At 44.8% G+C, this 14,233-nt stretch overlaps 1 protein-coding gene across 3 annotated transcripts in view; it reads left to right on the forward strand.

Annotated features, from left to right (window-relative positions):
* The first annotated feature begins 108 nt into the window (after positions 1–108).
* The window catches only part of MORC2 (MORC family CW-type zinc finger 2), a 54,607-nt gene continuing 40,482 nt past the window's right edge, over positions 109–14,233 (forward strand). The window contains exons 1-5 of one of the 3 annotated variants that reach the window (XM_086761237.1): positions 168–292; positions 788–2,291; positions 6,125–6,178; positions 7,708–7,742; positions 8,734–8,802. In XM_086761237.1, coding sequence (XP_086617363.1) covers positions 8,763–8,802 — 40 coding nt within the window. In that variant the 5' untranslated portion in view covers positions 168–292; positions 788–2,291; positions 6,125–6,178; positions 7,708–7,742; positions 8,734–8,762. Of the gene's footprint in view, positions 293–787; positions 2,292–6,124; positions 6,179–7,707; positions 7,743–8,733; positions 8,803–14,233 lie in introns of all 3 variants that reach the window. The other 2 variants (XM_086761238.1, XM_086761236.1) reach the window with 2 other exon arrangements.

Genomic DNA, 14,233 nt, shown 5'->3' on the forward strand with positions numbered 1-14,233 from the left:
ATCGCGATCGCGATCGCAGTCGCGGCGCCGGTCGGTGGGTGGGTGGGCGGGCGGGCGGGCGGAGCGCCTGCGGCCGCGGCCGGGAGGGGGGTGGCCTGCGCGCGGCGCTGGCCTCCCGGCGGGGGCAGTGACCGGCGGCGGGGTTGGCGGGCGGGGAGGCCTCGAGGCGCGCGGGGCCGCCAGTGCACGCGGAGCGCGGCCCAGGCCCGGCCGCCGCCATCGCCATGGCGTTGGCTAATTACAGCAGCCTGAACCGGGCCCAGCTCACCTTCGAGTACCTGCACACCAACTCGTGAGTACCGGGCCGCGCTGCGACGGGGGCCGCAGCGGCCGGGCAGCGCTGCGGTGGGGCGGGGCGGTGTCCCGCGCCCCCCCGTCCCCCAGGGCGGCCCCGTGCGTGGCAGCCGCCGCGCCGGCCCCCGGGCCGCACCACCCGGGGCGGCAGGTGAGTATGGGAGCGCCTGGTCCAGGCCGGTGTGGTGGGCAGAGCTGCCCCCGCCGGGCCCAGCGTCACCGTCCCGCACGTCCTGGGAGAGGGCCTCATGGGCTGCTGCCGGCTCCGCGGCCAGACACACGCCCGGGCAGGGCTGTCGCAGTGTGGGCGGGCCTGCGCTTTGTGGAGAATAACGGTGCGTGGAGAGGAGGAGCCGCCGGGGGGGCTCACGGGAGGAGGCGAGTGTAGCCTCTAGGTCAGCCGTACCTCGCTGGAGAGCCGGCTGTGCTGGCTGTAGCGGCTGTCATCGCTCCGTGGCATCTCGTTTCATTGGTGCCTGAATATTTTGTGCAGGTGTATTTCAAGCAGGAGTATGACGTTCTTCCGATCATCTTGTTGAAGCTGCTGTGGCTTTTGCATGTCGCTGATGTATACCCCAAAGTAAAATTTCCTGAGAAGAAACAGAGCTTTTTTTGAAAATGGGTTACTTCTGAGTGCATGTCTAGGAAATGGGAAGTGCCACCAAGAAATGGTGCTTAGCAGGGTTAAGCACGCATCTGAGACCTGCCTGTTGCACATTAGCCTTGTAGTGCCACATACAGAAGATCTTTAAGAAAGAGCTTGTTCTGGCCAAACTACCCTGGAAGAACAGTGTGAACCACACTTGGCATTTCTTCATTTTGATCATCTGATTGCCAGCGTAAGATTGTCTTCTAACGTTTTGTGAAAGAATTGACTCTTATTGTTACCATCAGTAGAAGAAGGAATGAAGTGCAGGCTTATCTTTTCGCTTTCCCCTTTCAGTGTGTGAAGGCAAGCTTAGAGTGAAGGACTGCAGTGGTCTGCAGCAGTCTGAAGACATCTGATGCACAGAAATGTGGGCGATGTGATTTCAAATTAGATCTGACTGGTTTTGTTTGTGACGCAAGTTACATCTGCAAAAGCAACTAATACGAATCTCACTTACATATACCTGGAGCATTATGATCCATTTCTTTTCAGGATCAGGAAAGTAATGGGTTTTGCACAGGAGAGGAAACCTCATAACAGCCCAGTGTCACCCTTGGGTCGATGTCCTATGGCTTCGCTCTCTGGCTCCGCTGGTAGTGGTTGCATGTGGAGTGAACAGTCTGGTGCCTGAAGATGACGAGCAATACTGTGTCACGTTCCTGGTGCTGTTGTCAATTTGTGAAATTCTCATGTCCAGCTGCAGAAAACAAACATTTTTACAGATTAGAAGACCACATGGCAGAGCTTTGTCAGTAGCTTGTGTTTGCCTGCAGAACACCAGAACTCTGGCCATCTTCCTAAGAAGATAATCTCTGTGCTGCAGAAAAGGCCGAATTGTTGTTGCTGGCATGAAGTATTAAATATTGAAGCTACTTCATGTTGCCACTGTACTTTCTGTTCTGCTTATGCTACTGTTCTACTTCCGGTGTGCTACATGTCCGCAATGCATAACTGCGTTATGAAATTGTTAGGAGGAGCTGGAAGCTAATGCGTATAATAAGCCAAAACCAGGGCTTTTCGTCTGTCATGAGTGAAGAGCCTTTTGAGATTATGGGGATCAGTGCATAAGCCAAATGCTTCCCTGAGAATGGGCATGGAAACAGTAGAAGTAATTTTTAAAAGCAAAAAAAAACCCAAACCAGCTCACAACAAATAAATGACTCCTCTGTTCCCACAAGACATAAAACAGAGAAAAAAAAAAACAAACCCCAAGTGCAGCCCCGGAACAGCGTAGGGCTTTTGATAATGGAGACCCTTATCTTTTGAACTGTTCTCTCTTGCTCAGGAAAACCATACCATCTTGGACAAATTTCATTTCAGTGATAAAGATCCTCCCATAGTCATGAAGGTAGAATTTCTTGAAATTGCAGTTAAAAATCAGCCATCTAGCTGTTGAGGTGCAGAAGGAAACAGTGACCTTTTTTTTTCTACTTTTGAAAGACTTTCAGAAAAGTTCTAATATGTCTAACACAGAGTACTCAGTCTGAAGTGCTTTACAGAAGCCAGTTTATTTAGTCCCTGAATTTGAGGACTTGCACCTTTTCAGTAGCTTCTTAATGCATTCATGTCTGATGGCAAATTTCACAGCATGTACCTGAATCACTTCAGTTGCCTTATTTTATTTTTTTTAGTAAAAAAAAAAAAAAAACAAACGTGCTTTTCCAAGCTTTCCAAGTACTTTTCTTGATGAATAGTTGAGTGTAGCGATAGACAAGGGGTAATGGATTTAAAATAGAGGGAGGTAGATTCAGATTTGATATAAGGAAGAAATTTTTTACCCTGAGGGTGGTGGAGCACTGGCCCAGGTTGCCCAGAGAGGTGGTGGATGCCCCATCCCTGGAAACGTTTCAGGCCAGGTTGGCCGGGGCTCTGAGCAACCTGATCTGGTTGGAGATGTCCCTGCTCCTTGCAGGGGGGTTGGGCTGGGTGACCATTCCAACCCAAGCCATTCCATGATTCTGTGTGAAAGTTCTTTTAGATCCTAGAATGACAATCACTGTGCATAAGCATGTGAAAATTACCTGTGCATTGGTTTTTTTGATGACTTTTCAGAGTCACCTGCTTGTGTTCACATTGGTTTTCTTTAAAAATTAAACACTGCTGGTGTAAGAGACTTCCGTTCATTGAGATGATCACAAAACACACTTGAGCCCAGCCAACTTATCTTTACATGTTTTGAACCTTTGTAATGGAAAATTGAAGGAATTTGTTAAAAGCTGAATAGCTGAAATTGTCTTCTAACAGTAGGTGGGATTTAGCTTGTGATTGAACTTGAGGTTCTTTCTGTAACTAGAATTGTCCTGTTGAGTACAGCTGCAGTGGAAGAAGGTCACTCAAATAAAAAGACCTCAAAATGACGAAGTGGCAGACTTGAGGAATACTAGCAATTACAGACCAACAATATCTCCCCGCTCCCCAAGCTCTCCTGTTTCTTGTGCATGTTTTCTGTTCTAGCCAGAAACAAAGTGCAATACTGAGAGGATAGCTCTTGTTCATGGCGCAGATGCCAAACTTAAACATTTTCCTAGATGTGGCCTCCTCCAGAACAAAAATTAAGTCTTATGTTTTTCATTAGTAATTAGATACTTGTCTGACTATGCAGCACCAGGAGTCCAGCTAGGTTCGAACAGGAGTGAGCCTTTAAGAACTTCTCACAAAACAAAGTTTCCTTCTGCGATGCTACTCCAAATGGTTATTTGTAGAGGTGTTTGACATCCGTCATGTTCTACAAGAGTTGTGTGACTTTAGCTTTTGCAACCCAAATGCCAATAAATTGGCAGCATTGCACTTCCCCGTTCTGTTCCTTGTCAAACCTGCGCTCCTACATGTGGCTGTCTTGAATGAAATTTGGAAGTTGTAGGAAGATCTAAGCCAGTTCGCTTCTGCCAAGATGAGTTGTTGCTGAGACTACAGGTTTTGCTAACATTTCCCCACTTCCATGTGTCATTTCATCAGTTGTATGACCAGTAATATTTGTATTTCAAGTGCTCTGACTGATGGAGGTGACTGTTGCCTCTGGTGATACCTGTCTAGCTCACAGTCGGGTGTGCCCAGGTTATGTGCAAGCTCTGATAAACTCAATTTTTCCAACAGCTTGTCTCATGTTTTTTAAACTTATGTTGCTAGTAAAATAATCCCAAGGTTTTTTTGGAAGGTGGGGAAAATGGACAGCAGTTGATAATGGTGGATGTTAAGTACTTCAAGGCACTTTTTACTGGAAGGCAAGACCATGGTTTTTGTTAAAGCTGAGTTGACTGAATCACGCCAGAGCACTTCCTGTGACTTTACTTAGATATTGACAAGATAAGTGTAAGTGTTGAGATTAATACACTGAATAAAATATATTTATAGTGTATGTACATTTTTGTTAGTGATAAATAGCTGGAGTGGATTTCACTTGCTTCTAGCAAGGTTTCACTTAGCTTGTGTCAGCACAAGAGATTCCAGTTTTGGTAGATGTTCAAGTTAAGTATGGCATCAGGCTATGTGGAAATCATATTTTCTCTTGCTTCTCTTCTTATCGTGTACAGCTACGTTTTCAGCTATTTTGTTCCAATATCTTTCTTTGGAAAATCTCTATTTGTATCTTATTTACATCTTTTCCTTAGTTTGAAGCATTCTATAAATTGCAGAGTAAACGCTGCTAACGAAGCATAGTTGCTAGTGCCAAGGCATCCATTTGCTTACCAGGTTTTCCTGTCATGAGTTACTTCCTATATGAACTTCTGGGATGTGGATTTGTGGAGCTGAATAGGTGCTTGTCAGCTCAAGGGAGCACTTGAAATCTGTACACAGGAAATCCCGCTCCAAGGAAAGAATACAAGGTTTGAGCTTCTGTCAAAGCTTTCCAATTGGGAAGATAGTCTTCAAAACACCGTTCCCTTCTGTCTCCTGTCTCTGCATGGGCAAGTGGGAGCTTGCAGAGAAGGAAGTCTCCATTCTCGTGATTCTAGTAGTAACTTTGAAAGCTGATGTGTTTTACCTCAGATTAGAGCTGCGTTGATGGGTTAGGTGTCATGTCGTTGAAGATGGATATGAAAGTTCATTTTGTGATTATTAGCATAGTGGACAGGTATATATTTTATGTGTGGGGAGCACCTATGTATCTGTTCTTTGAAAGCTGAAAATATGAGTAAGTATCATTTCTGTTTGGTCACCTATTTGCCTCTTTGTAGTGGTAGTGGCAGCAGATTGTATGTGATAAGGTTTCATGCAAACTGAAACGTGTTGATAAAAGCAGATTCTGAGGACTCGGTCTCTTCATTAAGCATCCTACAGGAGCAACAAATTCCAGCAACTGTTTCTCCAGGTCTTGTAGCAGCTGTTAATATCTGAGTTGATGTGGCTCATCCACGTTTGAAATAGTTGTTAAATTTTGAAGACAGGTCACCAAGTTGGGCATTCAGTGGAGATAGTACATTAAGATTGGCAGATAATGTATTGCAATGATTTTATTAGCTCTTACAAGGTTTTCTCACCGTGTATCTTCTTTCAAAGTTGAGGCACATAACTAATGGCTTTCAACCGGGTGCTGCTTGTAGAAGGTGGCAGTTAAGAGGCTGGAAACTAAACATGGCTTTTGAGATTGTGCTGAAGTGGCACTCGGCTAGATCATTTTAATGTTGAGTTTGGAAGGTGACACGACAGAAGACTGTCTTTCTCTGGATTAGGAGCAGTTGCAACTATTGGAAGTCTCCCAGGACCTGGAAGCTTCTTCCTGTCAGAAATAACTTCTGCAAAGTCAATAAGTGCGTGGGGGAGATGGACCTTATGCATAATCCTCATCTGTCCATGTTTTACATGTAGGCAGCATTTAGTTGCTGTAAAGAGACCTGTCAATGTTGTGAATAATTAAGGATTTATATGAATTGTTGATTAGTTCGATAGGCTGGTTCATTAGGTCAATAATTCTCTCTGTTTTGTCTGTTTACCATGTGATGTTTTTTAGACCATAGTGAGCAGCAGTTTGTTGAATCAGACTTTCCATGGGGCAGCTTGTCTGCTGAGTGTCTGCCTCTACTAGACAGTAAAACACTCGTTTCTAGTCTGCTGTCAGCAGCAGACATTAGTGTTGTCGATGTACAATTGGATTTGTTTAAAGTGTGACTGAGATTCTTATTTATTTAAGGTCTCTCTTTTAAAATGTTGCTGTAACTCTACTGATTCTGTGTTTCATTGCAGAACTACCCATGAATTCTTGTTTGGTGCCCTTGCTGAACTTGTAGATAATGCCAGGTATGTACCTGAGTCTGCCTAATTCCCAAGGTAAATTTGGTTAAGATTTAATTAGCCTGTCTATTTGTTGATTTTGAGCAGTTTTCACTTCTAATAGACTTTACGAAAAATACAAAATAGAAGACTTTACTATAGTTTAGTGTGAATATTTCCCTTGGTCCTCTTATACCACCACATGTACCATACCCCCCTCCCCTCCCCCACTCCCCAAAAAAGTATTATTCCTGAAAAGGTAAGTTGGAATGAATCATGGAACAACTGAAATTGGAAGGGAAATTGTTAGAAGACACTAGATAAATTTAAGGAAAAAAATAAATCTACCTTTTTGCTTAAAGAAATTGGTGAAATAGTAATTATAGGCACTCTTAAGATACTTAGGTAATTCTTGACTTTTAGTATCAAGCATGGTGATAGGATGAAAGTGAAATGAGAAGTGGGATGCTGAAAAATAGAGCAAGAACAGTTAGAGCAATTGTGACACCCAAGAGGAGAAATATTTGGAAATCGTAGGTTTCAGATGATACATCTGATGTTTGCATTTGGGTATCCACGCCTTGCGTGCTTATCTCTTGAGCTTCACAAAATATTCTGATGTGGCATTATAGAAATATTTTGAGGTCATTTTCTGTCAAGCGTGAGTTGTCACCCTATGCGTTTCATAATGTAAGGAGCTGAAATGGATAGATTTCTGTGTAGGAAAAATTCTGTGTAGGGAATCAGCTATGTGTGTGTGCGCACAACTACTGCTGCTTCCACTTTTGCTCCAATGTAGTTAAATGTAGCGTCTTTGAGATTAATGGGTGGCTTTCCCTTCAACCTCTTTGGTTCCTCTGGCAGAAGAGAGGTTGGCCACCTGCGAAGGACATAGCTGTGCTTGGCTGGAGAGACAAAAACAAGATGAAGTGAACTCACCATTTGGGAAGTGGGGTTTTATTACAGCACCATAATTGCACTCTTCTGATCAGCAAACCAAGGGTATGTGGTGGTCTACGTGAAAAAAAAAATTAGAAACTGGTTTTGAGAAGAGGGTAGTAGTGCTGTTTATGTTGCTTTTTCAAATACAGAGGAGGATGCTTTGGTTAAATGATCCTGTAATTACACAGTTTCCTATGACAACCTTGAGTGTATTTGGATGGAGTTTTATGTGGAGTTGCTAAACTTTCTGTAGGCAACTTGCCAGAAAAAATGTAGGTATTGTTTGTTTCATACAGGAGAGTGTTCAGAAGTGTGTGCTTATTGATACCCGCCCCACTCCCCCCTGCCCCTTAATGTGACTTTTGTTAAAAAGCCAATGATACTTACTGTAATTAGGTTAGTTGTGTGGCAGCAATGTCTTGTGCTAGAGTTTGGGTTCAAGTAGGCAAAAAGTAGAACGTGTATTTTAACTTGTCTGTTAGTGCTGACTATGGGGCCTTTGTGAACTTTGATCTGTGCAGCCACTTCATTTTGGAAATTATTGCATGTGCCTGGATTGTAGCCTCATTTCTGTTTGACATTTGAATATTGATTGTGGTTTTATTGCTTTGTAGAGATGCAGATGCCACAAGAATAGACATTTATACTGGTAAGTCACTCCTGCTGCTTCCTTTCATGTCAGCAGTTAAGACGGTAGTTAACTTGGATTTAGGCTGCACATGTGTTGTACCTGGTAGAAGAGTGAGGGTGTTTATGCCCAATACGGTGTTCAGTTGTTGCCCCCTCACCTCGAGACAGACATCAAGGTGTTGGAGCATGTCCAGAGAAGAGCAGTGAACCTGATGAAGGGTCTGGAGAACAAGTCTTAAGAGGAGCAGCTGAGGGAACTGGGGTGGTTTCGTCTGGAGAAAAGAAGGCTCGGGGGAGACCTTGTCTCTCTCTACAACTGTCTGAAAGGAGGTTGTAGTGAGGTGGGGGTCGATCTGTTTTCCCAAGCAACAAGTGATACGATGAGAAGAAACAGCCTGAAGTTGCACTGGGGGAGGCTTAGATTGGATATTAGGAAGAATGTCTTCACTGAAAGAGTTGTCAAGCATTGGATCAGGCTACCCAAGGAAGTGGTTGAGTCACCATTTATACGTGTTTAGAAGACATGTAGACATGGTGCTTAGGGATGTGGTTTAGTGGTGGACTCGGCAGTGTTAGATTTATGGTTGGACTCGATGATCTTACGGGTCTTTTCCAACCTAAATAATTTTATGATTTGATGATTCTACTGTTTGTCCTGTGCTCCAGTGCCTGTTGTCTTTTAAAGAGTAATACCCTTGCAGATAACTTGGGCAAGCACTTAGATTAGCCTTCAGCTGAGGTCAGGTAAAGGGAGTAGCTGTTTATACTGGATTCTTAAGAAACCTGCTTTTACAATATACTTTTATAGCATATATTTACATACAGTTTCAAGTGCAGGAGAAGTTCTTAGTCATTCCATAACAAAAATCTGGTGCTCTTTCTTACAGCTTAGCCATAGTGGGGTTGTGAAAGTCCTGTTTGTTGTGTTACTTCTGTTGTGAACACTGATTCCATTTTATGGAACTTCTAACTTTTGCTTGTGAGAGAAGTGCTTAACTCTTCTTTTGTAGAGCAACGGGAAGACCTACGAGGTGGATTCATGCTGTGTTTTTTGGATGATGGAACGGGAATGGATTCAAGTAAGTGACAGGAAGTTACACTTGCATTTTCAAGATGAGGTTTCATGTTATGGCTTAAGCTGAATTAACAGCTTGGTTCTGTTGAAAGGGACATGTTATGTGCCAAAATATGTATTCCTGCCTCTGCACTGGCTCTTTCGCACTGTATCATATATCAAACTGTTCGCCTCTTTAGTTACAGAAAACTAATCTGGCCAAAAGAAAGTTGTTTTGCTGTCTTATAGAGTTGAGTCAGCCTGGCCTGTGGTTTTCCAGCACACCAAAGTTGGCTTTTGGGGCTGAAGGGGGAATAGTGTAGCCAGAGAAGGGAACAAGAACAAGCTTTGATGGGCATAAGCCTTCTCCCCATTAGAGGCTGCCAAATGATTAGCGTATCTCAGCTCTAATAAAGTGTGCCATGGCAGAAATTGAAAGCTTAGCTTTGAAAGTGTTTTGCCATTGTTTCATCGTTGACATTGTGATTGAGGTCAGTAATTGGCGATATAAAGTCTTAGGAGTATGAGAAGAATGTGACACATGCCCGTCTGCCTCCTCTAAGAATTGATGTAAATCCATGTGGTATTTAGCATGAGAAAAGCCTTCTTGTTTTGCTTTAGTATCAGTGAACAGCACTGGCAATCCACACCGCCTTCTTTGAGTCTTGAGGAGAGGTAAATCTTCCCGTGAAGAGCTGTCTACTGGGCAGAAAAGCTGGACTAAATGGGAAGATTTTGAAAAAGGAGAGAGAGATGGGTGAATAAACATTGCCTAACATTTTTGTTCTGATCCGTCAGTACCTTAAGATCCTCTTGTGATATGAAGCTTCTAGTTCCATTTATAAATGCTTATAAAAATGCATTAACATCTTTACTACGCAGATTTGTGACCTGCATGAAAGAATTTAGTTAGCACTCTAGATACATTCTGTGTATTCTCTGAAATACAATTAAGGATGCTAATCAGGTCCTCTAAGAGTACTTTCTGTCACCGGTGGAATTGAAGGAAGCAATTAAGCTGCATCTATAAAAGAAGTTCAGAGTTAACTGCGGACTTCTCACAAGCCTTTGGATCAGGGAGAAGAAATACAACCTTTTCTGCATGTTTTGAAAACTCGGTGTTTGTCTCTGGATCAAGAGTAGGTGACAAATGTCTGTTCTAATGCCACAGAGTCTAATAGCAGCTTTTATGCTGTTGTTGCTCCTGTATTGCTGATTTTGTGACAAAGTGATCTTTAAGTATTGGCTAAGTATTAAGCTGCTTCTTTTGAATGATCTTTCTGCTAAATCTTGACGGATTTTATCCTGACTTTGATAGTCTGAGTTGCTCTGTGAAGGAGGTTGGTGGTTACTGTGGGTTATAGAGTGTCGTGGTTTAACCCCAGCTGGCAACTGAGCCCCACACAGCTGCTTGCTTACTCCCCCACAGTGGGATGGGGGAGAGAATCAGAAGGGTAAAAATGAGAAAACTCGTGGGTTGAGATAAAGACATTTTAATAGGTAAAGCAAAAGCCATGCACGCAAACAAAGCAAGGAATTCGTTCACCACTTCCCGTCGGCAGGCAGGCATTCAGCCATCTCCAGGAAAACAGGGTTTCATCACACACAGTGGTTACTTGGGAAGACAAATGCCGTAATGCTGAATGTTCCCCTCTTTCCTTCTTCTTCCCCCCAGCTTTGGACGCTATATGGTATGGAATATCCCTTTGGTCAGTTGGGGTCAGCTGTCCCAGCCTTGTCCCCTCCCAACTTCTTGCGCACCCCGAGCCTACAACCTGGCAGGGTGATGTGAGAAGCAGAAAAGGCCTTGATGCTGTGCTCAGCGAGAACAAAAACGTCCCTGTATTATCAACACAGTTTTCAGCACAAATCCAAAACGTAACCTCATCCAAGCTACTGTGGAGAAAATGAACTCTATCCCAGCCAAAACCAGCACATTTTGCAGCCTTTATTCCATACCGTTTATGTCATGCTCACCCACCACCCATTCCTTGATAATAATACACAGATATTGTTCCCCTAGTCTGTGGTCCACTCCTGTAAAATGTCCACAAAATGTCCACTGAGTTCATTTAGTCCACAACTTCTACCTGGACCATCATCTACCTGGACTTGTGCAAAGCTTTTGACACTGTCCTGCACGACATCCTTTTCTCTAAACCAGAGAGACATGGGATTGATGGACGGACCACTCGGTGGATAAGGAGTTGGCTGGATGGCCGCACTCAGAGAGTGGTGGTCAACGGCTCGATGTCCAGGTAAAGATCAATGACGAGTGCTGTTCCTCAGGGATCCGTGTTGGGCCCAGCCCTGTTCAACATCTCTGTCAGCGACATGGGCAGTGGGATAGAGTGCACCCTCAGCAAGTTCACCGACAGCACTGAGCTGTGTGGTGCCGTCGACACGCTGGAAGGGAGGGATGTCATCCAGAGGGACCTTGACAGGCTGGAGTGGTGGGCCCTTGCAAACCTCATGGAGTTCAACCAGGCCAAGTGCAAGGTCCTGCACCTGGGTCATGGCAATCCGAGGCACAAATCCAGGCTGGGGGGAATGGATGGAGAGCAGCCCTGAGGAGAAGGACTTGGCAGTGATGGTGGGTGAGAAGCTCAACATGAGCCGGCAATGCATCCTTGCAGTGTGGCCAGCAGGTCGAGGGAGGTGATTTTACCCCTCTACTCTGCCCTGGTGAGACCCCACCTGCAGCACTGCATCCAGTTCTGGTGCCCCCAGCATCAGAAGGACATGGACCAGTTGGAGAGGGTCCAGAGGAGGCCACGCAGATGCTCAGAGGGCTGGAGCAGTTCTGCTGTGAGGCCAGGCTGAGAGAGCTGGGGCTGTTCAGCCTGGAGAAGAGGAGGCTCCGGGGAGACCTGAGAGTGGCCTTCCAGTGCCTAAAGGGGGCTGCAGGAAAGATGGGGAGAGACTCTTCAGCAGGGCCTGGTGTGACAGAACGAGGGGTGATGGTTTTAAAATAGAGGGAGGTAGATTCAGATTTGGTATTAGGAAAAGAGTTTTAAACTGAGGGTGGTGGAGCACTGTCCCAGGTTGCCCAGAGAGGTGGTGGATGCCCCATCCCTGGAAACGTTCCAGGCCAGGTTGGCTGGGGCTGTGAGCAACCTGATCTGGTTGGAGATGTCCCTGCTCCTGGCAGGGGGGTTGGACTGGGTGACCTTTGAAGGTCCCTTCCAACCCAAACCATTCTTTGATTCTACTCAACCTAATGTGGATATAGCAGATGAATTTATGGCAGGAAGGATAATTTTCTGTGCTCAGATCGGGACCTTCATAATGTATTCTCAGCTGGAGAACCTGGAAATATGAGCGGGCTCTCCTCAAAGGGTGAAGCCAGGTCTGACTTCAATGGCTGCCTTGTGACCCACGGCGGGGCAGTGGGGAGGTATGGCTTGTGACCCATAGCATGGCAGCGGGGAAGTATGGCTTGTGACCCGCAGCGAGGGAGCAGGGACGTATGGCTTGTGACCCACGGCGGGGCAGTGGGGAGGTGTGGCTTGTGACCCATAGCAGGGCAGCAGGGAGGTATGGCTTGTGACCCAAAGCGAGGGAGCAGGGACGTATGGCTTGTGACCCACGGCAGGGCAGCAAGGAGGTATGGCTTGTGACCCACGGCGGGGGAGCAGGCAGCCTCTCGCAGGGGTGTCAACAGTGTGATGTGTGTCAGCCGGCGCCTGGGCCGGACTCGCCTGTCTGCTATTCAGGAGGATGCTCTGTTGCTGTCCTGGAGGACCAGCAGTCAGGAACTAAACAGTTCTTCATCCCAGGCATCTGGTATTTCTTGTTAGGAAACTTTTTATCTGTGCCCTTGATTCCTCTTCTTGAGCTCTGAAGATCAATCTGCCATCTTGAGCGATTTCCTTCAGGTTGTTTTTTCTCTTGTCTGTTTGGCATAGATCACATCACACCTCTGGTTGTTGCCATGGAGTTTGGTTTTTTTAAATTTAGTAACTCAGGACAAAACAAAAACAGTGTGACTAAAATAACCTTAAGTGAAACTCCCTCCAGAGCCTTAACTCAAAAAAGCTGGAAAAAAAATCATTTGTACCTTGAGGGGAAGTAAAGGTTAAGTCTTTCCCAGAGACAGCAAGCTTGGAGCAGAGAGATGCTCCCAAGTAGTCCTGTCTGGTTGGCATCATCTTCATCCCTCTGCCCAGAAAGAAGAATCTTTATAGGGTCGTTTTGGACATCCAGCGTTGCATGGTAAACCATATGCTCACCTTTTCTGAGAGAGGAAATGCTTCAGACAATGACTTTTTACCCTTTTTAGGCTTCTCAAATTTTTCTTAAAAATAGCTGTTGATACAACTTTTTGTATAGCAAAAGGGTTCTAGTAGCCTTCTGTTCTTAGAATATCCCCATCCTCTTTTCTGAGGCTTTAAAACTAGCATGTAATAGTAATAATAATAATATCATCATCCTCATCATCAATATCCTTACCCAGATCTCAAATGTGAGATAGTCTAATATTTTCTTTCTTTGGCTACAAAATACTATAGTAAGCTGAAGGAAAGGAAGAGGTACTCTTATCCAGTCGAAAGTTAGTTTTGAAATAGTTGTGAACCTCTGTTCTGAACATACAAAATTGAGGCAGCGAGGTGCTTGCATAGTTGTTCTCCTGTGTTGTTGCCTTGTAATTTGTGGCTTTAAATCTCAGTCTCATTTCCATGGAAAATTACATTCTGACACCTAGCTCAGTGATTCGTTAGTACTAAACATCTTACTGTAAAAACTGTCAGTACTGGTAGACCTGGGTAAGTCTGCTTAAATCGAGCTTGTCCACAGGCTCAGCCTCCACATAGCTGGCTTGTGGGGTGAGCGATGTCCTGTGCTCCCTCACGCTTGTTTATGCATTTGAGGGCTGTAATTGTTGTTAGCCTTCCTGTTAAGGCACTTTGTGTTCCTTGTCTCTGGAATTGCATTTTGTTTCTCCCAGTAATCTCCGTAGTGAAATGATTGTTATCTCCTGGGGGAAGGGAGAGGAATTGTTCTGTCGTATGGCTGATGTTAAAAGGCCCTTGAACAATAGAAAGACTTGAACTAAAAATGACAGACTCTCTCAGCTGTAAAGCCATCACATCCTTTCATTTTGTCCTGTGCTAATAAAATACTCCATTAATTGCTGCGGTACTTGCTAGTGCTGCCTTTTCACCCACAGTTATCCCGCTGTCAGTAGTCCAGCAATCTGCTGCAAAAATCAGCTTTTTTGTTACTCGTGCATTAATTAATCATAGCGTTCAGTTCTACTCCATGGAGAAACAGTAAGGTTTATTCCAAATTCAAGACCTTTTTTATAGTACTGACTTATACTCTGTTGCCAGTGGTTTCAAGTCTGTAGTGTCCGCAGTGTACGCAGTACAGCAGAGCTGCAGTGTCCCAGGGAATGTTTTGGTTTATGAGCATGTTGATAATTGTGGTGGACACAACAGATCATCTCGTGGACA

Source organism: Chlamydotis macqueenii, chromosome 17, assembly GCF_036417535.1.
Source record: "Chlamydotis macqueenii isolate bChlMac1 chromosome 17, bChlMac1.mat, whole genome shotgun sequence".
Lineage (NCBI taxonomy): Eukaryota > Metazoa > Chordata > Aves > Otidiformes > Otididae > Chlamydotis > Chlamydotis macqueenii.